At 44.2% G+C, this 21,626-nt stretch overlaps 1 protein-coding gene across 1 annotated transcript in view; it reads right to left on the bottom strand.

The window, feature by feature from the left end:
• Positions 1 to 4,710: 4,710 nt before the first annotated feature.
• The window catches only part of LCP1 (lymphocyte cytosolic protein 1), a 52,282-nt gene continuing 35,366 nt past the window's right edge, over positions 4,711 to 21,626 (bottom strand). Inside the window, exons 11-16 of the mRNA XM_042919832.1 lie at positions 20,872 to 20,950; positions 19,875 to 19,989; positions 18,839 to 18,972; positions 12,446 to 12,569; positions 9,172 to 9,296; positions 4,711 to 6,435 (exon numbers count right to left, since the gene is read on the bottom strand). Of these exons, the coding sequence (XP_042775766.1) occupies positions 6,303 to 6,435; positions 9,172 to 9,296; positions 12,446 to 12,569; positions 18,839 to 18,972; positions 19,875 to 19,989; positions 20,872 to 20,950 (710 nt within the window). The 3' untranslated portion in view covers positions 4,711 to 6,302. The remainder of the gene's footprint in view (positions 6,436 to 9,171; positions 9,297 to 12,445; positions 12,570 to 18,838; positions 18,973 to 19,874; positions 19,990 to 20,871; positions 20,951 to 21,626) is intronic.

Below are 21,626 nucleotides of genomic sequence, written 5' to 3'. Positions count from 1 at the left end.
AACAGAGCTTCTCCAAATGTGCTCTGCGAGTCACGGACTCTCCTAGGTATTTGTGGAAAATGCAGGCTCCTGGACTTATCACCTCTATAGGCATTGAATCTTGTGAGTTCTGGGAAATTTGTATTTTAACAAGCTCCCCAGGGGATTCTTAAGTGCCCCAATGTCTGAGGACCCCTACTAACCCTTTCACTAGACCATTTACTTCTCGTGGTATGGTGGGTCTCACTCCCCACCAGCCATACTAGTCTTTCTTTCAGTTCCTCAAAGACAACCACTGGACCTTTGCACATTGTAGTTGCTCGCTTGGAAAGTACTTGCCTCTCTCTCTTTGCCATTAGAAAATTTCTAAAGAGGGGCACCTGGGTGGCTCAGTAGGTTGAGCGTCCAACTTCAGCTCAGGTTATGATCTCGCAGTTCACGAGTTCGAGCCCCATTTTGCTGATGTCAGCCTGTCAGTACAAAGCCTGCTTCAGATCCTCTGTCTCCCTCTTTCCCCCCCAACCCCTGCTTGCATTCTCCCTCACAGAAAATAAATATTAAAAAAAAAAGAAAGAAAATTGGCGAAGATAACACTGATGAAACTATATCCCCCAGAAAGTCATTTCAACGTTCATGTTTTGAGGGAGAAAAGAGTAGGCTCTGGAGGGCCATGATCCCTGTCCTTGGGACAGTTTGGTTTACTACATTATTTGCTGTCACTGGAAATCATAGAGAGATTGCTCCAGAGACCATGAGAGAAAATCCAGGAGGCTTGATGTAGGTGGGGAAGAAACAGAAGGGAAGGCCAGTGTTACGGTGCCGGGTTGGATGTATTTAAATGGCGGCTCTAGGCGTTCAGTGAGAGAAGGCCAGGCCAAGAGACATATTAAAGGTATCCGGGAGGACCAGGAGATAAAGCTTGGGCCTGTGCCTGGGAATGGGTGCCACAGGGAAGGGGCGGGGGGTCAATGGAGAGAGGAACAGCAAAGGGCAAGGCTGGGTGGTGGGGGATGCATCCAACTAAAGGGCAAAACCACTCTAGCTACTTTGAAAATGTATTGATGACGGGAAAATGTGAGTGGAAAGTTGTTTTAATCTCTCAAGTCTACTGTAATTGGGAAAGTGGAATTTAATTGAAAGCTGATTAAATTAACTACCTATCAACTGTAGATCTTTCAAGAAAGCTTCTATTCTTTTAGGACAGTGTTTCTCAAACTTCAATGTGCACGTAAATTAACTGGGAATCTTATTTAAACGCAGATTCTGATTTAATAGGTCTATGGCAAGGGCTGAGACTGTACATTTCTAACCAGCTTCCGGTGCCTTTGGCCTGTGTACTACCCTTCGGGCAAGAAAGTTTGAATATTTGGGACTCATCATTGGGACCTTGGGATAGCCAAGTCCAGAGAAGCCTACTGAATTATCAACTTTAATGCTACATTACACATAGCTTTATAATTATTTGCATGCATTCTAATCCTCTAAAAGTTCCTATTCCAAAAATGATATATGATAGCTCTCTATTAACCAAAATACCCATTTAAATGGAAATCCCCCCCCAATAAAATGGAAATCCCCAATTTTGACATGCTAGATAACAAAACTTACTGCCATTTTGTTGACCTGCCCCTGAATTGTTTTATTATTTATTTTTGAGAGAGAGATAGAGTGTGAGCAGGTGAGGGGTAGAGAGAGAGGGAGACACAGAATCCGAAGCAGGCTGTAGGCTCCAAGCTGTCATCACAGAGCCCCACACGGGGCTCACAAACTGCAAGATCATGGCCTGAGCTGAAGTCAGACGCCTAACCCACTGAGCCACGCAGGCGCCCTGCCCCTGAATTGTTAATGGTGAAATAGTGGGGATTGACTAGATTATTTATGCTTCTGTGCCTGACACAGATGGATTATTAAATATACGTAGACTTCAGACCTGAGAAAACATTTACACAATTTTCTTTTCTAACTTTGTTTTTTTTGGTCACTCCTGCACAGACTCATTTGGTAAATCTTCCAGAAATGGCGAGAACAGGACCCTGAGTAAAGCGTTGTCTTCGGCAGCTGCCTTGATTACTGGAATTTTATTAGGAAACTATCAAAGGAACTAGATTTCACAAGATCAGTCAATGCTAACTTGTCATGAGCATCACCTCTGGTTTCTGGATCATGAGGCTGGCAGTGACGTCGGGTCAAGTTCACCAAGAGTCCTGCCAGCATTTAATCCACGTGTATTGGTACACCGGGTAGACGGAGAACAAAAGTCCATTACATCTCAGCAAACGCTGTGTTGACAACAGGTACGGTAACTTGTGCAGCAGGTTGGAACGGGAGCCATCCAGGGACGCTGGGAGCACACGGAAATGTGTCTTGTGCGGGAAGCATCAGTCCGAGATGGGCTGGTCTACGGTGGGCTGAACCTATGCAGCTTTTACAATCAAGATCGCAGCTGTGCTTCCGGGAACAGACTAGACTGTGTGCGTGTGTGTAGGTGGATAAAATCACTCCAGCTGAGACTTTAAAAGTACATCTAGTCCATCACATTGCATCAGACAGCCTCTCATAATTTCCACACACACAGGAACACCTTCCGTTCTGAAACCTGAGTATGCATGTCGGCTTTATCATGCCCCCACCCCCGCCATGACCTTCTCTGTTTGACGTCTCTCATGGTCAGGAAACACTTATGTTTAATATGAATCAATTTTGAGAGCACTGAGCTCTTATTAAAAGTCTGGAAAAATGCTTGGTTCTGCAGGGAATTTTGACATGTATAAAGCATGGTTCTTGCCTTCCCATTCATTGGAGGACAGCTCTTCTCCCAGTTTTGGCAACCCTTCATTCAGGATTAATTTTCCCCTGAGCTCCCATACCTTATTTACAAATTTTTTATAGGGTTTATCACATTATGCCTTTTATTACATTTAGTGTGTGCACGTGTACGCACATTATCTCCTTGGATCAATATCCTTGTTTTTGTTTGTTTTTTTGTTTTTTTTTAAGTAGGCTCCATGCCTAGTGTGGGGCTCGAACTCACGACCCTGAGATCAAGAGATGCGTGCTCTCAAGTCAACATGCTCCTTTAGGTATAAAATGGAGAAGTTGGGATCAGCTTAAGGATCCATTTTGTCAGATAATTTGAAGGAACTTAAAAGAGGACCTATGCTTTACTATCCGACGTTAATACCTTTGATCGAGACGGAACTTGATAAATTCCTGTCAAATTAGAATGAACATTCTGTGCACAGGAAGTAGATATATTATTATCCACTGTGGCCTTATTTGCTGAGGCAAACAATCAAACAGCCTAAATATCTATTTATAAGCCACTGGTTAAATGCAGTTTGGGATATCTAGATAATAAAAGACTGTACCCTAACGAAAGGATGGAGGCAGGTCTATGCATACCAATATGGAACAATCTCCAAGACACGGTGTTAAGTAAAAAAAAGTGAGATGCAGAATTATGGGTATGGTATGCTAATATTTGTAATAAACAAGGGGTGTGTGTGTGTGCACGCGCGCGTGTGTGTGTTATGTGTATAGAGTATTTCCGGAAGGATACAAAAGGAATTAGTAACCGTGGCTGCTGACCAGGAGCGGAACCGGGGGACGGGGCAGGGGGGTGTGGTGAGTTGATAAACCAGCCCTCTCGGGATAAGACAAAGAGCCCCATTTGTAGAGTTGGATCACGTATGTGGCGTGAACACCTCCATCGCGGCCATTTTCGTAAAATGATTTAACAACAGGCTCCCAAAATTGGCTCCAGTGAGGTGATGGGAGCTGGCTTCAGGGCACACACCTCTAGACCCAGAGGTGGGAAGTTGGGCCCCTCTCCACTGTAAATCCTCTGGTACGATTTTAACTTCTGATGCCATATTTGGATTGACTATTTAAAAAGTGACAAACCTTGAAATTTAGAAAAATTATCACGACTAGCCTGGTAGACTCCGTTAGCCTTCTCCTCCCCAAGAGGCTGAGTTTTCCTTCCTGGTGCCTGGTCGGGCTTTGTCAGGTGAGCTATCGACTCAGCCTTGTACGAAAAGGAACCATTCCCATCTGTAGCCTCTCGGTCATACAGGAAGGCGGCTACCTCCTGAGTGTGAAAGCTGCAGGAATGTTCAGGCTGGGAAAGAGCCACCTCCAGAAAGAAGCTGTAGGTGAGGCTGGGACTCCCAGCTTCCGGGCAGCTGTGTGCGTGTGACAATTGTCTGCTGGCCCTGCCACATAGGCGCTTCTCCATCACAGTGGCTCACCTGAGAGGATCCGGGCTGCAGCGAAATTCCTCAGCATTCTCCCCACGCTCCTTCCCGTCCTGCATCCCGCCGGCCAACGTGCGGACAGCCAGGCTAGAGAGGGGACATCAGATACGGCCAGCCAGAAAGGACTCCCTCTTGGCTCATCCTAGAAGCCATCTTGCACCAAGTTCCACGTCTGGCTTTTGCTCATGACTGGGTTCAATGTGTCCAACTCCAACTGACTCTTCAGTTTTTAGCTAAAATATTTCTTCTAAGGCTGTCTCCCTCTGTTGTTACTTACCACTTCTGCCAGTTTGTTCAACCTCAGTCTTTCCTGATGGGCTGAGCACGATGCGACTTGTTTGGCGGCATATTTCTACCATCTGGCACAATGCCTACCACATCTATTAGGCCCTTTAGTGCATGTTGGCTGAATGAAATAACAAGTTATACTACATGCCCACAAAACTTTCAAAAGGAAACATCCAGAGACATCTAATGAAGGGAACATTTTATTTGGAGGGATCTGGATCACTATTTTATCTTCATTTTCCATTAAGGCAGTAACAATCTTCCAGGAGGCAGGCGGGGGAGAATCATCTGAGGCTACATTAAGTTCAGTCTAAGATAAAGCCAACCGCTTTGTGTTCAGATGCAGCAGAAATATAGATTATGGGCCGGGAGAAGCCACATACTGGCTTCTCGAACCTGCTGCCAGGGAACAGATGTGGGGCGAGGCATTTCAATTGCTTTGAAAAATGGCTAAGTTCCATTACAAGATACCTCGTTGATGAGCCTTGTCACCATGACGGAGGGACCCTAGTGTTGGTTCACAATGCTCTGTGGCTCTTTAGCCTTCAGTATGCTTTCACGGAAATCGTATAACCTATTCGGGCTGCTCAAATTCACACTGTTCCTGTGGTTTGGCTTCAGAATTCTTTAAATGTCATTAGGTGTACATAACGCTGTGGAGGGTGGCACTGTTCATTGGCACACATCGGCCCCTTGAGCCCGGGGGTGACAAAAAGCATCTGAAGTACCAAAAAAGTAAACACTGATAGTATGGCCTTGCGGCAACCAGATGCACTAAGATCTAAGAGAGCAAACGAAAGCAGAGCTGAGTGGTTAGTTAGCCGTACCCCAGGCGGCACCCCGGTGGGTGGGGGACAGAGGCTTTGCTATGGCTCCACACTTCCCCCTAGTGGTCGGATGCTCAATGACACCCTCCTTGGACGTCACCTGTCTGGAGTTCGCAATCTTTCTGAAGGCACAGTATTGAAGATGTTAGACCTGGCCCGAGCCCAAATTCTAGAGTTAAAAGCAGAAGCTTCCTATTGGTTGACAAAACCAAAACTTCACGACATTTGGGACCCTAGTTCTGAGGGAAGGCTCTGACGATGTTTTACTTCTGCAGGTCTCCAGAGATTCTGGGGACCCCACCAGCCTGACTGGTTCGTCAGATGCTTCAAATGGCTCAGACATGACGACGGGCAGCAGGGGTGGGCCACAGAGAAGGTATAGTTTGGAGAGAGTGTGGAGCAAAGCCGGAGGAGACAGAGTGTAGGAGAAGGGGAACAGAAGGTGAGGCTCGTAACAGAGCAAATGTTGCCTTCCGGAAACAGGCTTTAAGGACTGGTTTGGTGATATCCCCCTCTCCTGGTTCTCACCTTGAACAAAAAAGGCAGCTAAATTGAGCCAGTTGGAAGTACTGTTAAAATTAATAACACCGCAGCTACTAAACGTGACTAATGGCAAAAGCATGAAGGATGCCTGGAAGATAAGTTTTTTTTCCCCCTCCAAATTTTCAAAGAGGCAATAAATTCAACCATAAAAAAATATTTGTAAGAGGTTGCGTTTGGTTTTTTTTTTTTTTTTTTTTTGCAAAGAATGAAGCATTTTTGTTAAATACCGGACAGGCTACCTGGCTGAACAAACATACACTTTTTGGAATCCTGTGTCATGTCACCGGGTTGAAAACTCTGGAATGGCTTGAATCGCCCCCCTGCTTCTTGTAGGTGTCCCGTGCTCAGCCAGTGTGTGTGTGTGTGTGTGTGTGTGTGTGTGTGTGTGTGTGTAAGGCCCCTCTGGGCCTTACACCCTCTTCATGCCTTTCCCCATGAGGCAAGCAAACACTGTCATGACCATTTTGGGATTCACTTCAACCAGGTCTTCTGGAAGGGCGTACACTCTTGCTCCGATTTTTCGAGCCATAGAGATGGCATACCTAAAAGGAGAAAAGAGGAAGGATGAGGGGAGCCTGAGGAACAGCGGATGAAGGGGACCCCTCAGGATCAGAGTTACAGTCGTACCACATGCTACAGACCACACGCCATGTGCCACATGCCCTATGCTCTGCAGGACTCACGGCTGGGACAGTGGGAGCCAGTCACAGCATCCTTCCGCTTTGGGGAGCCGAGCTCGGCTCCACAGAGCTCTGGGCTCCACCAGACTTGCGGTCTCCGCTCACGACAATTACCAAATCTCTCATCTGTCCTTACGGACCTCCCTAGCTCCTGCCGCTTCTGATGCCTTCCCCAAAAGGATCCGCTCGGGCTGCAGGGCAGCAAAACAGGTCACAGGACTGAAAAGGATGGGTGCTGCGACAGGTCTTCGGACTGCATTGCAGCGACAGAAACACTCGCACAAGGGAGAAAGGAGGGGAGATGCGTCTGTCATACTTTGACCTCACGCGTCAGTTTTCTTCTTTGCCCCGTTGCAATCGTTGCCCACGGAGGCATGCATTTTTTTATGCTACTCTAACACTAGAATAGCCAGAGTTTCACAGTACCCATTTTTCACGTAAAATTATCACAGCTCCAGTGGAACAGTTTGCTCTGTTTTTATAATTATATGAAGATAATTTTTATGAGTTATGATCTCTTTTCAAATGAGCCCACACTACTACCTGGAAACTCTTTTTCTCACCTCGGCGATTACCTCTCAGTAATAACCTGTAAGTAGTAACCTCTTACAATGACGACTCCAGAGATTCTCCCTGCCACCCAAGGCCCCATTATGCCCTCTGCTCTGTAAACCAACTTAACTCTTACTCTATTGATCACATTAAATTAAGAGCCTCAGGCAGGAGTGGTCCCCATTTTTTGCTCCCTGCTCATGTCTCAATCACTGCCTCTACATTCATGATCAATGGAATAAAAATGTATTTCCCCATTATAAAAGGGAGAGGGGAATCGTTGAAAAATTAGAAATAAGAGCCTCAAAAAATCATGCAAATCTTGCCACCATAACATAGCCATTTTTGGGCATTTTTGCAGAATTCCTTTTACCATTTTTCTCAGTAATTTTGTATCCTGTCCTTAGAGAAGAGTGCTCGAGAGCCTGGGCTCTGAAGTCTGATTTTGAATCTAAGCTGGACCACTTAGTAATTCTACGACCTTGGGCTCTGTAAGTGAACTTGAGGAGCTTCAGATTCCTTCAGCCTCATCACATTCCCCTTGAAAAACTAGGCCCAAGTCTTTTTTTCTTTTTTCTGGGCCTTCACACATATTCCTCCCTTTAGCATCCTTTCTGCCTCCTTCACCTGGGTACCCCCACCTCTTTATTACTTGCCCTTTCAATTTATCTCATCTTAGATGTTACTTGCTCCGTAGAGCTTTGTTTCCCTTCCTGTCCCCTCCATAGTACCCCGTACCCCCTCCCCCCACCATCTCTTGTAACTGCCATTTGTAATTCCAGCATACAAGGAACAAAGGACCTACACTTCCCCAAACTGTGAAAAGAAGAATACTATTGAGGTTATGAACATACAGGGCTGCCGGGCACTACTCAACTTGTTAATTCTGGAACTTTCTGATGGGTTGAATTGTGTCCCCCCCTCCCCTGCCCAAAGATAGATGGAAGCCCTATCCCCTAGTAACTCAGATTATGACCTTCTTTGGAAAGAAAGTTGTTTCGGATGTACTTAGTTACGATGAGTAGAGTGGGGAATAGAGTGGGGCCCTAACCCAGTATGACCAGTGACATAGAGGTCATAGAGGAGACACAGACACAGAAGGAAGACAGCCACATAAAGTCATAGACACACAGGGAACAAGATCACCTGGAGGGGAAGGCAGAGACTGCTGGCCAAGGACTGCTGGCCATCACCAGAAGCGAGGAGAGAGGCACGGGACCGACCCTCCCTCACAGCCTCAGAAGGAACCAACCCTGCCGACACCTCAGTCTTGTCCTTCTAGCTTCCACAACTGTGAGACAATACATTTCCGTTGTTTTAAGCTGCCCTGTTTGTGGTATTTGGTTGCGACCACCATCGGAAACTGATACAACCTGTTCCGAGAAAGGCACTCCTCCAGAGGATGGGTCAGCAAACTTGCCACAAAAACTCACAGAGTCCACATTTTAGGCTTTGTGGGCTTTGTCGCAATGACTCAAGTCCACCCTTCCAGCAGGGAAGCGGCTACAGAAAATATATAAATGAACAGGCACGGCTATGCCAATAAAACTTTCTTTACAAAAGCGGACAACAGACCAAATTCGGCTCACAGACTATCATGTGCTGACCCTCACTCTACATGCCAAAGCTGCCCTCAGGGAGCCGCTCTCAAGCTGGTAAAGACTCTGGTCTTGAGCCCCACCCCCTGCCTATTCACATGCACGGATAATCACAAATGGGATGTTTATATTTGGGCCTGCCATGTACTTTATTTAGGAAGTCTCCCATAGATTATGATTAGGACATTGGTTTTATGAAACTATAGGCTTGCTTCTCAACTGGAAGAATATTCTTGTTGTTCTTGGTCTTGCCCCCATGCTTAACACTAGAACTCTTCAGTTACTATTGTACAGTATCTAAAATAATGATGATGGGACACAGTAAATAATGAGAACAAAAAGCATCGGTAGTGCAATAAACTGTGCGAAGGCACAAGCAATAGACTTTACAGCTATCCAGTTGCCAGCTGGGTCCCCTGCCTCCCCGGCCTCAGGTTTGTTTACGTACTTTGCATTGTTGAGTTTCTCTTCATCATTCAGGTTTTCCGTCTTCAGAAGGTCATAGTTAATGGAACCCGGTTGAATGGCATCAATGAGATCCAGAACAGGCAGACTTGTGCTAATCTTTGGGTCCTGGGCAGAGAGAAAGAGTTGGTCCATCAATATGCCCCCAAGTTACTTCTGTTCAGCTCAAGGGAAATGGCTGGTTCTTTCGTCTTTTTTTTTTTTAATTTTTTTTTTTAACATTTATTTATTATTGAGAGACAGAGAGACACAGAGCGTGAGCAGGGGAGGGGTAGAGAGAGGGAAGACACAGAATCTGAAGCAGGCTCCAGGCTCCGAGCTGTCAGCACAGAGCCTGACGTGGGGCTCGAACTCACGAACTGTGAGATCATGACCTGAGCCGAAGTCAGTCGCCTAACCAACTGAACCACCCAGGCGCCCCATCTTTTGTCTTAAATACGAAATAAATACAGCCTACACTGGGAAATGCCACAGTGTTCCACACGGTGTTGCAAGTCAACTGTAGCTTCTGTAGGGGCACCACCAACTTCCTGGCGCCTGCCTCACTAAGCTGAGGAAACCCACTGTCTGCCCACAGGCAAACAGTGAATGGAAACAGGTTCATATGACATCCCGGAAGTGACTGGCAGGGATCATGATGAGGCCCCCGCTGGGCAGGAGTTTCAGAGGACGCTCCTTTCTTGGAGACCTCAGGGAAAGAATAGAGTCCATGGGTCTAAGGAGGTAGTTGTGGCAGTTGTGTGATTAAATGCAGTGATGGTAACTAGCACTTGTCGGTGCCTCACTGTTTGCCCAGAACTTTCTCCTAGGCCACCTCACGTGTCACTGCAAGCCCCAGGTATAGGCATCTCGTCTTAATTTATAGCTAGTGAAGAGAGTTTCTGAGGTTAAGTGCCTCACTCGTAAGTGGTGGAGCTGGGATTTGAACCTGGGTACTCGGACTTAAAATCCTGGGCTCTTTCTCTGGCACTGTGAAACACTGTGATTTTCACACATAGAGCCGTGGATGCTCCCACGTGCTCTCCCCCGTCCTGGGGACCTGTGAGCACACATGGCGAGGCAGGTGCCCACACCATCTGAGCACGGTCAAGTCCAAACACTGCACACCTGGAGGGTCCAAATCAGAAAAATCTCTTTTTTTAATTTTTATTTTTGAGACAGATTGAGAGCATGAGTGAGTAGTGAAGGTGCAGAGAGAGAAGGAGACAGAGGATCCGAAGCGGGCTCTGTGCTGACAGCAGACAGCCTGACGTGGGGCTTGAACTCACGAACCGTGAGATCATGCCTTGAGTCAAAGTCGGATCCTTAACTGACTGAGCCATCCAGGCGCCCCTCAGAATAAATTCTTAGTAAGAAACAAGCTACAGGACCCCTGCAAGATGCTAGGTCTCTAGGATTGGTCCTCTGGATAAGACGAAGAATGATATTTTTAAAAATATATAAAGGGTCCATTTTTATTTACTTCTTGGTAATAGGAGAACTACCACAAAAATAAATTACTATGTAATCACAACCATTTCCAGTGTTAGCCTGAGCCTTGATGAACAGCCGCAAGGGAAACAAAATGGAAGGGTCTGAGTCTGGCCGTCTCTCCTACTTTCTGCCCACCATCTTGCCGAAGCGCCGATGGGCAGAGATGACCAGCACTTGGCGGCATTCACAGATGAGAAGGGGACCAGGGCTATTTCCAAAATGGTTCATCAAGAGTGAATTGTGTTCAGTTTTTTAGGGTTTCACTTAAAAAGAATGTGGGGCTAATTTGACTTCTTCCGTGTGTGTGTGTGTGTGTGTGTGTGTGTGTGTGTGTATGTTTTACTTCATCAATTCTATAATGACTTAGTGAGAAGACAGGAGAAAATTAGCCCAGAGCAACACAAGAAACCAAAGAGCTGTCAAACATTCCCAGGAGTGAGTCCCAGGAGAAGGCCCCAGAAGCCCCAGGGTGACCTGGCAGGCCCCAGCGGCACGTGTGTTACAGAAAGATTGCACTTGGGGCTATCTACCCAATCCCTGCATAGTAATGGTTAAGCGACCTAGAGGTACACACTGCTCGGTAACCTCACCCTGCAGGTAAAGGCGCATTCCGCTCCCTGATGGATCCTCCCCTGCAATTACTAACTATAACCTCGATTACTTGAGTTCCAGTTTCCTTACCTATAAAATGAGGAAAACAGTAAAGCCACCTTCACAATGTCTGTGAGATGACCTGAGACATCATAAACAAGGAGCCCCTGCTACTCAGGGCACACTCCATACTGAGAGTGCTCCCAAACGTGGCCCGTTGTCTGCTTTTATCAATAAAGTTTTATTGGAACACAGCCATGCCCATTCCTATATATACTTTCCCATAGCTGCTTCCCGGCCACCACAGCAGGGTCCAGTAGCTCTGACAAAGCCTGCCTTTCCAAATCTTCTTTCGTTAGACCTTGCTTGCGCCTCTCACCAGCCTCTGCTCCTGCCTCTAGTAAGTTCTCCAGATGGAAGGGTCAGCCGTTATCTGTGATGAGCTCACAGGGAGTGGGCGCTCTGGTATAGCACAACTCAGAAATATTTCCTACTCTTTTCGGTGGGGTGAAACTTTAAATTTTTTTCTTTATTTTGAAGCAGAAGGCTGTTTTCCTGATTTTGAAGCAGAAGACTGAATGGTGACAAACTGCCTCTGCAATCATAGAAATACAAACGCTGAAGGGGTCCCCTGCCCTAATTCCTGACCTTTAAACCAAAAAAAACATAGTTAAGACGGTCCAGACATTATGACACGAATCAGGTGTGCAAGTCCCTAGGGGAAGGATCCAACTAATGTATGAAACATGAGTTAAGAAATTTAATAAAATATGCTGTTTTTAATAAAAATGGGATTTGGATACAAGTACACAACTACTTTTCTCCGAAAAAAATATCACACGGGAGATCTTTTGGCATTTTACATTTCACCATCATTATGCTAAAAATCTGAATCACGGAGCCATGCACATTTAAAAAATATTATATTTTATGTTACTTTGGAAGAAACATGCCTAAAACAAGGTGCTAAAATGATGGGTTTTTTAAATTAATTATTTCAGGAGAAAGCGACAAGAAATTTGTCAATGAAACGGCCTGTGACCGTCAAAACAATAATGGGCCATTCAAGCAAAATCAAAATTGGAGAGGGAGACTCAGATACCTCACACTGAAGGTCACTTTAAAATGGAGTGAAAACAATAAAGATTAGCATAGAGCTCAGGTGGCTGTGAGCGGTAGACTAAGATTTTTACCTTGAAACTGGAGATGGATGAACTTTTCTCCGCTTCCTTCAATGTTTCATTCACCCAGTTGACAATAATGTCATCATTGACCTTCTGCCCGCCTCCAATTTCTTCAAGAATATTCAGGGTGTACCTGAAAAAAAAAATCAAGAATGATTTCTGGAGAAAAGTTGCTAAGGAATTCAATGACACCGAAAATAGCCAGGGTAGAAATGTTCTTTTCTTTCTAGAAATGCCGCGGCACGTAGCCTAGATACCGTTAGGTTTGTGGGGAAAAAAAAAATAACAACATTTGTTCCTTTTAGGGAAATTTAAAATGTAGCTTTATCGTTATCATAGTGAAATGCAGAACAAATACATCCTTCTAAGCACAGTCATTGCTCTGGGTAGGAAGAGAAAGCACAAGAGAAGAGAAGGAAAGGAAAACAGAGCAAAGGATTCAAAACAGTGACAGTCTTCGTAAAGGAACCCTAAAAATTGACAAACAATTCAATGTTAAAAAAACCCCAAGGGCCAACATAATAAGGGAAAAAATATAAAAGAGTCTCCTTCTTCTATCACAAAAAGAGAAATACTAGGAATACACGGACTAAAGTGAATCTCTAGTCTGAGCGTAAGAATCACCTTTCACACACACTATTACGAGAATTGGGTTTTGGGTGTGTGTGGGGGGATTAAAAAGATGCTTCAAGCTCTAGTAAATGAGAGACTGGACTGATAGGTGCAATAAATAAAATGACTTCCTCCCACAGAAAGCAAGGAGAAAGTCAAGATGAGAAATGCTTAGTCTGGGCCCAGAGATAGGATCAAATGCTAAGGAAGTAAAGGATACAAATGGGGTAAGTCTCAGGTAGCTTTTCAAAATGATCCTCTCTTAGAACAAGGCCCTAGTTTTTGATCAGTTCATGAAGATGATGGTTTTTGGCACAAGTGGCTTCGTGTTCCCTGAGAGTGAGCAGGGGTATTGACTTACGAGCATTTACTGTAACATTTAGGAATTTCTGCCGGGTGAACGTGGTAAGAGAAGGCAGATGAACTCATGCTTCATCGGGTCATGTCTATATGCAGCCTCATGGGGCGAACTGAGCTCATCTGCTGGAGGCTCCACTCATCTCAGGGATGTGTTCTCACTTCCCTTTGTCAGGAGGCCCATACTGCTTTGTTGACAGTGTAGAGACCAAGGGCATACAGATTATTTTGAGTTAAAAAGCCATCAAAACCCAACAGATTCAGGAAAAGCTCTTTACCTCCCTCTAGGAGTGCCTTAAAAAATTTAGATAGAGGACCTGCTCCAGGAAGAGGGCCAGCATCAGAGATAATTGATTGCATTACACTATGAACTAGGTGCAGTAGATTGGGAGGAAACTAGAAAGTTCTTTTTGATCAAAGTTCTCCATGTCCATTGTTTCTGAGTGGCCCACCAAACATTTGTTTCCCAAATATTTACTTTTTTTCACCTTCCCGCAAATTGCGTTTCTTCCCTCCGAAGTCCCAGACCCCTAACCCCCTCTCTTTATTTCAGAAGGATGTATATACCTCATTTTGCCTGACCGTCTTTGGAATTTCCATGTCTGTGTGGATTCCTGTTCCTACAAAATTAAATTTGACTTTCTCCTATTAAGCGGTCTCACGTTAATTTGGTTCTTAGGCCGGCTGGAAGGATTGTGAAAGGCAGAGGAAGTGGTGCCTCCCTGCCAACACCCTTAAGTGGACAGAAGCTGGGAAGGAAGTGGTACACACAGGCTCACCTCTACACAAAAGTCTATCTGTGCAAACACAAATAGCCAGCCACCAAGGAACAAGGAAACTTAGGGACGCGCAGAAAATCATGGGAGGCAGCTGACTGCAGTCAGGGGTCTGAGTATGGCCCCTCAGGGTGGCCCAGAGTTCTGCTGAGTACAAAACTGCCTTTCCCCCACCTCAAGGAAGGTATAGCGGTTTAAATGGAATCATATACCCACCTGGAAGTAAAAATGGTAAAAAGAAAGGATAGAATTAGGGCAGAGTCTCAATTCTGGACAGTCCACAGAATACTAACTGTAGATTCAAAATTTGAAACAAAAATCAATTTGGCCCATGTCTGCCTAGGATTTTCCTTGGTAGGAAGACTGATTATCTTCCTCCACGCCATCAAACATGTTTGATGTTGAACTGGAACTTCTAGACAGGATCCCAGTATCACTGGTGTTTGCAAACTGTGTGGTGCTGAAAAGCCCTCTGTCACGGCGAAAGGGTGCCGTGAGCTCTGGCTTCAGCCACTGCCTGATTCAACAAGAGGATTGATGAGGTGGGCATGTGCAGCGCTGGAGGGTCTGCGAAGATTACTGGCTTGCTTTCCTGCCTTCCGACGCTTGCTTGATTTATTTAACGTCTGACCCAGAGGGACAAGCCCTGGTGTTCTGTTTCGCAAGGACCTAACCCAAATTCACTGCCCACGGCCTGTTTGATTTGGGGTGAATTCCTCATTGGCCTGCCTCTTTGGTCATTTGCTGGAGTCTAATTGTCACTGCCGTCTGCCGGCAGCTTACTCCTATCTAGCTTTTGTCTCCAAATTTATACACACACTATTTGCCAGCTTTCTAATCTGAGAACAATTCCCAGGCTACTGAAGGGGAAAGGGAGGTTTAAGCACACATCTATCTCTCATTTGTTCTTGGGGGGGGGGGGGTGGGGAGAATGACATGCCATTTATTGGCCAGATAAATGACCAAATTAGCACATCTGTGCAATCCGATGAAATAAATTCCGGCTAGAACTAGCTCTAAATTTAACAGATCTGTGAATGTGTAGCACACAGAGGAAAAAAAAAATCCCTTCTGGTAGCATTTACATAATTATCGGTCATTTCATCGCCTTCTACAGAAATGCATTTGTCTGTCCACTTTCTTATATGCACCATGCTGTAGTAAAGGCTCAGGAGAAATGTGACTTATTAACCAGGTGGGACAGCAGCTGCAGTCTAGATTTTATCACATGTACACCAGCCATAAAGTACGGCATCGGGCCACATTTCTATAAGATGTACAGAACAAAGATGCTATTACAAAGTGATTTTCAGGTCTCATAAAGCTCACAATGGCCTGAGTTTTTTTTTTTTATCATTAAAACAGAAAATATCAAAGATTATTTTCATATTCAAACCCAAAAGTCAACTTAACCATTGTAACTAAAAAGACTCGTTTTGTTTTTTAAAGCAATCAGGGCACCTGGGTGGCTCAGTTGGTTAAGCGTCCACCTTTGGCTCAGGTCATGATCTCATGGTTCGTGAGTTCAGACCCCACGTCAAGCTCGGCGCTGACAGCATGGAGCCTGCTTGGGATTCTGTCTCCCTCTCTTTCTGCCCCTCCCCTGCTCACTCTGTCTCTCTCTCTCTCAAAAATAAATAAAACATTAAAAAAATAAATAAAGCAATCAGCAGCTGAAGCCAGTCTATTACAAATTAAAAACACACGCGAAAGACCATCGAAAATAGGTCACGCATGTTTTTGAAAATATGCTGGTTAGGGCAGCCCTTGGGCACTTCCAGTGACGTTCTAAATGCATGCAGCAAAATCAAAGATGGAGCTGAAGTTTCTTTAGTTCTGAAGTCTTCTGGGCCAGAAGGGCCTTGTAACATCTGCCTTTAAATTTCAAGGAGTCCTCGGGTTAGAGATGGGTAGTTGAGCACTACACCAGGTAAAGCACGCGTGAATCGGGTAGCGAACTCCGTTATGATCATTTCTGACTATACGGCATCGCCTGGACACACGGACATACTTATGGGGCCATTATGAGTATCAGGATCCATAGACGGTGGCTGGGGAATAAAGCTGGAGTGCCTAGAGATGCTACATGCCTTATCTTTGTCATTCACTTGTTAGACATAATGTAATGTGACATGTGGCCTCTGGAACTTCCTTCCAGGTAGAAAATGAATTAAGCCACAGTAACATAGGTTCTAATTAAGGGTTGTAAGACTTCTGCCTGGTCCAGGCTATCAGTATAGGGGGAAAGTGTGAAGCATTTTAAAAGTAAACTATTTTATATTTACAGATTTGCTCTCTTAAATTCTTCCCAGGCTCATGATTTTGTACCAAAAATTGATGACTTTTCTGATAATTTATTTTCTACTTACATATCATATTCTACCTTCTTCAAATAACATTGCCACATGGCTCTCACATTAATTCAGTTTATATTAAACTCTAAAAGGTATCGAAAATTGTCCTGTGAAGAACTAACAGGAAATTCTGCTTCTGGCCATGGGCTGGTAACGGGGACCAGATTTCCTTTTTTGCCTTAAACACCCAAACACAATGAAAAACGTATGAAACAATGTTGTTCAGACGATGGATAACAGGAAGCACAAAACAGTCTGCCCCTGAAATAAGGAAAGCAAATCTGGTGAGACCTAAGATTATCCCAGTGTATTACACGAAGAGTTTCCAGGCTGCAACGCAGGGAGAGAGAACCCAAACAGAGCACAGTAGTCCCTCTGAGTTGAGAGGACAGGACTGAAACCTCAAGGAAGCCAAGGTGCCTGGAATTTGTGGGGCAGAATACCAGAGAGGGGAGAGCTGCCTGGAAAGGACAGATTCATCTAGAAAGAAAGCTCCAGACATTTTCAGAGGGTTTGCCACAGGTCTTTAGCTGGGTAAAGTGAGTTAACTCAGCACATGTGTGTGAGAAAACTACCAGAGACTGGGACCAGAGCTGTCAGAAATGAAGGGGCAGAATGATTCTTGGAACTCACACAGCACTGTAGATAATTTGGTTCCCACCAGTTGGAGTGTTAAAACCTCATGATACATGGAACCTGAAGTTCAGTACTCAGAGGAGATTATCTCAGTATTGAGAGACAAAATTAGCTCAAGACTAATTGAACTTTTAAGTTAGCCTGCAAAGGATCAAACTGTGTTTAAGTAACTTAACTGCATCCCAGGACAAAATTTAAGAATATTTAAAGGCATACGGATGTATCCAGCCCATAGCAAGGTGAAATTCACAAGGCCTCACATACAATAAAAAATTAGTAGGCATGCAAAGAAGCAGTAAAATATGACCTATAATGAAGATAAAAATCAATTAATAGAAACAGACTTAGAAACAACAGTTACTATAATTATGCTCTATATGTTCAAGAAGGTAGAGGAAAGAGATACGGGAGATGCCTAAAAGACCCTCCTCAAATTTTTATACATGAAAACTATAATGTCTGAGATAAAAAAGAAAAACTATACACACTGGATGGAACCAATGTAAGATTAGACACTGCAGAAGAAAGAGCTCAGTGAATTTGAAGACAAAGCAATAGAAATGATCCCAAATGAAACGTAGTGAGGAAAAATGAAACAGGGGAAAAATGAATAAAGTATCAATGAACCCTGGGACAACTTCAAATGACCAAATATGTGTGGATTTGGACAAATATGTGTCCCTCAAAAACAAACTGTGCTGGGTGGTACAGGAAACATACCTGAGGAAATAAAAACCAAAATTTCCCACAGTTGATGAAAACTATAAGCCCCCAGTTTCAAGAAGTTCAACAAACCTCAAGCATGAGAAACACCAAATCCCACCATCATCAATTTGCTTGAAACCAGTGATAAAGAGAAAATCTGAAAATATGCCAGAGAAAAAAGACATTATGTACAAAGGAATGAAGTTAAGAATGACAGCAGATTTATCAGCAGAAACAATGCAAGCCAGAAGACAAAGAACAGTATCTTTAAAGTACTGGAAGAAAAAACTACCAACCTAGAATTCCATACTCAGAGAAAATATCTTTCAAACATGAAAATGAAATAAAGACTTTTTAGGCATGTGGAAGCTGAAATGCATCCTCACCAGTGGAGGATTTCACACTGCTAGAAATATTTCAGATAGAAAGCAAATGATATCAGATGAAAACCTCGATCTGCACCACGAGAAGAAAAGCACCAGGAATGGCAAATGTCTAAGTAAGTATAGCACCTTTTCCCCTTATTTTGAAAGCCTCTTTAAAAGATAATTTGTTATTTATACAAATCTAAAAATAAGATTGGAAAAAGATATGTCATGTTAAAATTAATCAAGAAAAAGCTGGAGTAGTTATATTAACATCAGAAAAAGTAGACTTCAAAGAAAAGAATATTACCAGGAATAAAGAAGGTCATGCCATGATGAGAAAGGAGTGGTTCATTAAAAGGACAAGCCATCTAAAATATTTAGAAATCTAATAACAGAGTTCCAAAGTACCTGAAAGAAAATTTAAAGACTTGACAGGAAAAAAAAAATGACAGGAAAATAATAAAACACAACTTTGGTTTTAAGCTTAGCTTAAAATGTAGTTTTGCTGGTTTGTGTCACATTCTTGAAAATTTGCTAGTATTTTTCCAGGTTGATAATACCCTCAATAAAAAGCCACTTCCCGAGTTACATTACCTTCTCATTAACTGCCATATCAAGGCTAATGTTAGAGTACGATTTCCTTCATTGAGATCTTGTCCACCGATGCCAACCAGGGAAAACTTAGCTTGATTCTTCCCCAGCTCCACTGCATAGTTACAATTCTCAAGCTGTTAACGAGCAAGAAGGAACACATTCTAATGCCACCATCTTTATGAGGAGACATACCAGATGAGATAATAAAAATAAAGACACAAAATGAAATAAATATTGTCACCCTGAACGATCTCTCAAGACTTGCCTGGTTCTGCGATTCTGGGATTCTAATTAGTCAAAGAATTTTCCATCTTTTCTTAACTAGAACCCCTCACTTCCACCAAAAAAAAAATATTTCTGGTGTACTCCAAGTGCAAAACCAAAATGAATTCATTATTATGAATACTGTCATGGCTGTATCACACTACAGAAACAGAGGGCCACGCTCAGTTACCTGTCCATAATATTCCTAAAGCAACTGAATTTGTGGAGGCGGACACAGAAAATCCGGATCCTCCATTTTACGTGCACGTAACGGGCTGACACGTGGGACAGGTATTCCCATGGCTACGCTTGGATCGTTAAGAGCCAAAGGGACAAGAAATGGTGAGAAATATTTGTGCCAACCCCACTTCCGCTTTTACGCAACAATGTGTCCCCGCTGTGCTGACATGAGACAAACTCTTTGTACAAGTCAAACTGCCCATAGAAAGCTCTAATTCTTTAGAAAATAAGAATAAGGATCCTGCTGGTGGAAGAGCAACCCTGTAGTCCTGCTCGCTCTAATTATCTTAATTAGAATTTATACATCATCATGTTTAAAGACATCCGACGTGGAATTATAAATAAGTAATCAACTGAAATAATGGGCTCACTGTAATGAAACTATTCAGGCTTCTGATTGCTGTACTATAATTTAATCCCTGGATAAACATTACTTATCTAAGTTTGGCCCCCTAATCAAGTATTCACAGGGTGCTCCTGCAGGCTTATGGCTTCACCTGCCTGTTGGAACATCGCAAGAGTCACTGTTTACCTTCTTCATGTTGCCTCCCAGTTTGGGGTATGGTGGTTTGTTTACTCTGTTCCAATCAACAGGGACTTTAATCTTTTCATAGAGCTGGAAGATGACCAGGGCATCTGATAAGTCGCTGAACAAAAACAAACAGAAAAGGATCCTCAGATCGCCACCCTTTAGTAAGGGCCCGCAGTGGGCGGGCACTTCTTCATACATCAGCACAAGGGACATTTGCGACAACCTGGCAAAATTGGTATTAGCAGCTCCATCTTTAGAGGTGAAGAAACTCTGACTCAGAGGAACTGAAGAAACTTCCTCAAGGTCTCTCCCAGGTGTGACTACCTATGCTCCCGTAAGCCGGAACACGCTGCCTCCAGGAAAAGAAATGCGGCTTCAACAAATGGCATGGGAGACGCCATTAACTTCATCACCGTGAACTTAACTTTTTTGTTTGTTTGTTTCGCCTGCTTCTGAGCGGAGCGCAGGCTTACAACATGTAGTAAATCTGTCCGGTTGCCGGCTCATGATTTTCTAGGGAACACACAGCAAAGATGGTAGATGGAAGTTTCTCGGCTGAAGGTTCAACACCTGCGGCTCCATTTGGGACCATCCCCCTTCTCACCAAGATGCACACATTTGGGAAAGACAACTGCATGGCACAGAGATATCTGAGACCCCAGGGATCTTCCAAGGTCTCGGTGTCTCACATTAAAGATGAGTCCCTCCACGGGGCGCCTGGGCGGCTCAGTCGGTTAAGCGTCCAACTCCTGGTTTTGGCTCAGGTCGTGATCTCACGGTTCACGGGTTCTGGCCCCGTGTCAGGCTCTGCGCTGGCAGTGTGGAGCCTGCTTTGGAATCCTCTCTCTCTCTCTCTCTCTCTCTCTCTCTCACTCACTCTCTCTCTGCCCCTCTTCCTCTTGTTCTCACTTTCTCTCAAAATAAATAAACTTAAAAAAAAAAAGATCTGTATGTTTAAAAAAACAAACAAACAGGATGAGTCCCTACATATCCTTACCTGTACAAATGGTTGACTCGAGGGTTAACGCCCAAGGAATTCATCCAGTTCCTAAATGTCCGCTCTTCTCTTGTCTCACCTAAATTAATGAAGACCCGTTATCTTTCAGGCCCCTAAGAAGAGAGGCCTTTTTTATGATCAAAGTTTAACTCAAGAGGCTATCCGAAAAACGAAACGAAGAATGAAGACAATTTACTCAATAAACCTTAATAGATTTGGGTGACACTTGTTACGCGGTTAATTTTTTTCTCTCTTCCAATTCCATGAGTGTGTGTCTGTACCATCCATTAGTGGTGCACGAGCTCCTGTGTGGGGAAGCGGTTCAGAGCCGCCACTTAAGAGGCTAACATTCTTTCAAGGTCAACAAGGCTTTCAGGCCTCAAAGTGCGATCACGCAAGCTAGACGGCTAACATGGGAGGCAAACACACTTGCCCCTTGAGCTCGGAAAGGAGAGAGAACAGCGTGGGCTAAGTTTGGAGGGAGTGGAATCTGAGCTTCACTTACAGGACCAGTAGAATCTGGACAGCAAAGAGGATTTGAGGGACGAGTCAGGGGTGGGGAGAGGAGGCGGGGTAGACAGGAACACAAAGAGGAGTGGCAGGCAAGGTCTGCGTCAAAACCATTAGGAACTCATTTTTCAGGGATCTGTGTTCTCCGTGGAGATAAGGCTGCCTAGTGGCTGGAACCAGAATCGGGGGTCTCTGAATGCCAGCTACCAGATGTTGGTTGATATATTAAACAATGCCAGTCATTA

This window comes from Panthera leo, chromosome A1 (genome assembly GCF_018350215.1).
Source record: "Panthera leo isolate Ple1 chromosome A1, P.leo_Ple1_pat1.1, whole genome shotgun sequence".
Classification (NCBI taxonomy): Eukaryota; Metazoa; Chordata; class Mammalia; order Carnivora; family Felidae; genus Panthera; species Panthera leo.
Note: the sequence above shows the minus strand (reverse complement) of the source record. Positions and strands in the feature narration are given on the sequence as shown.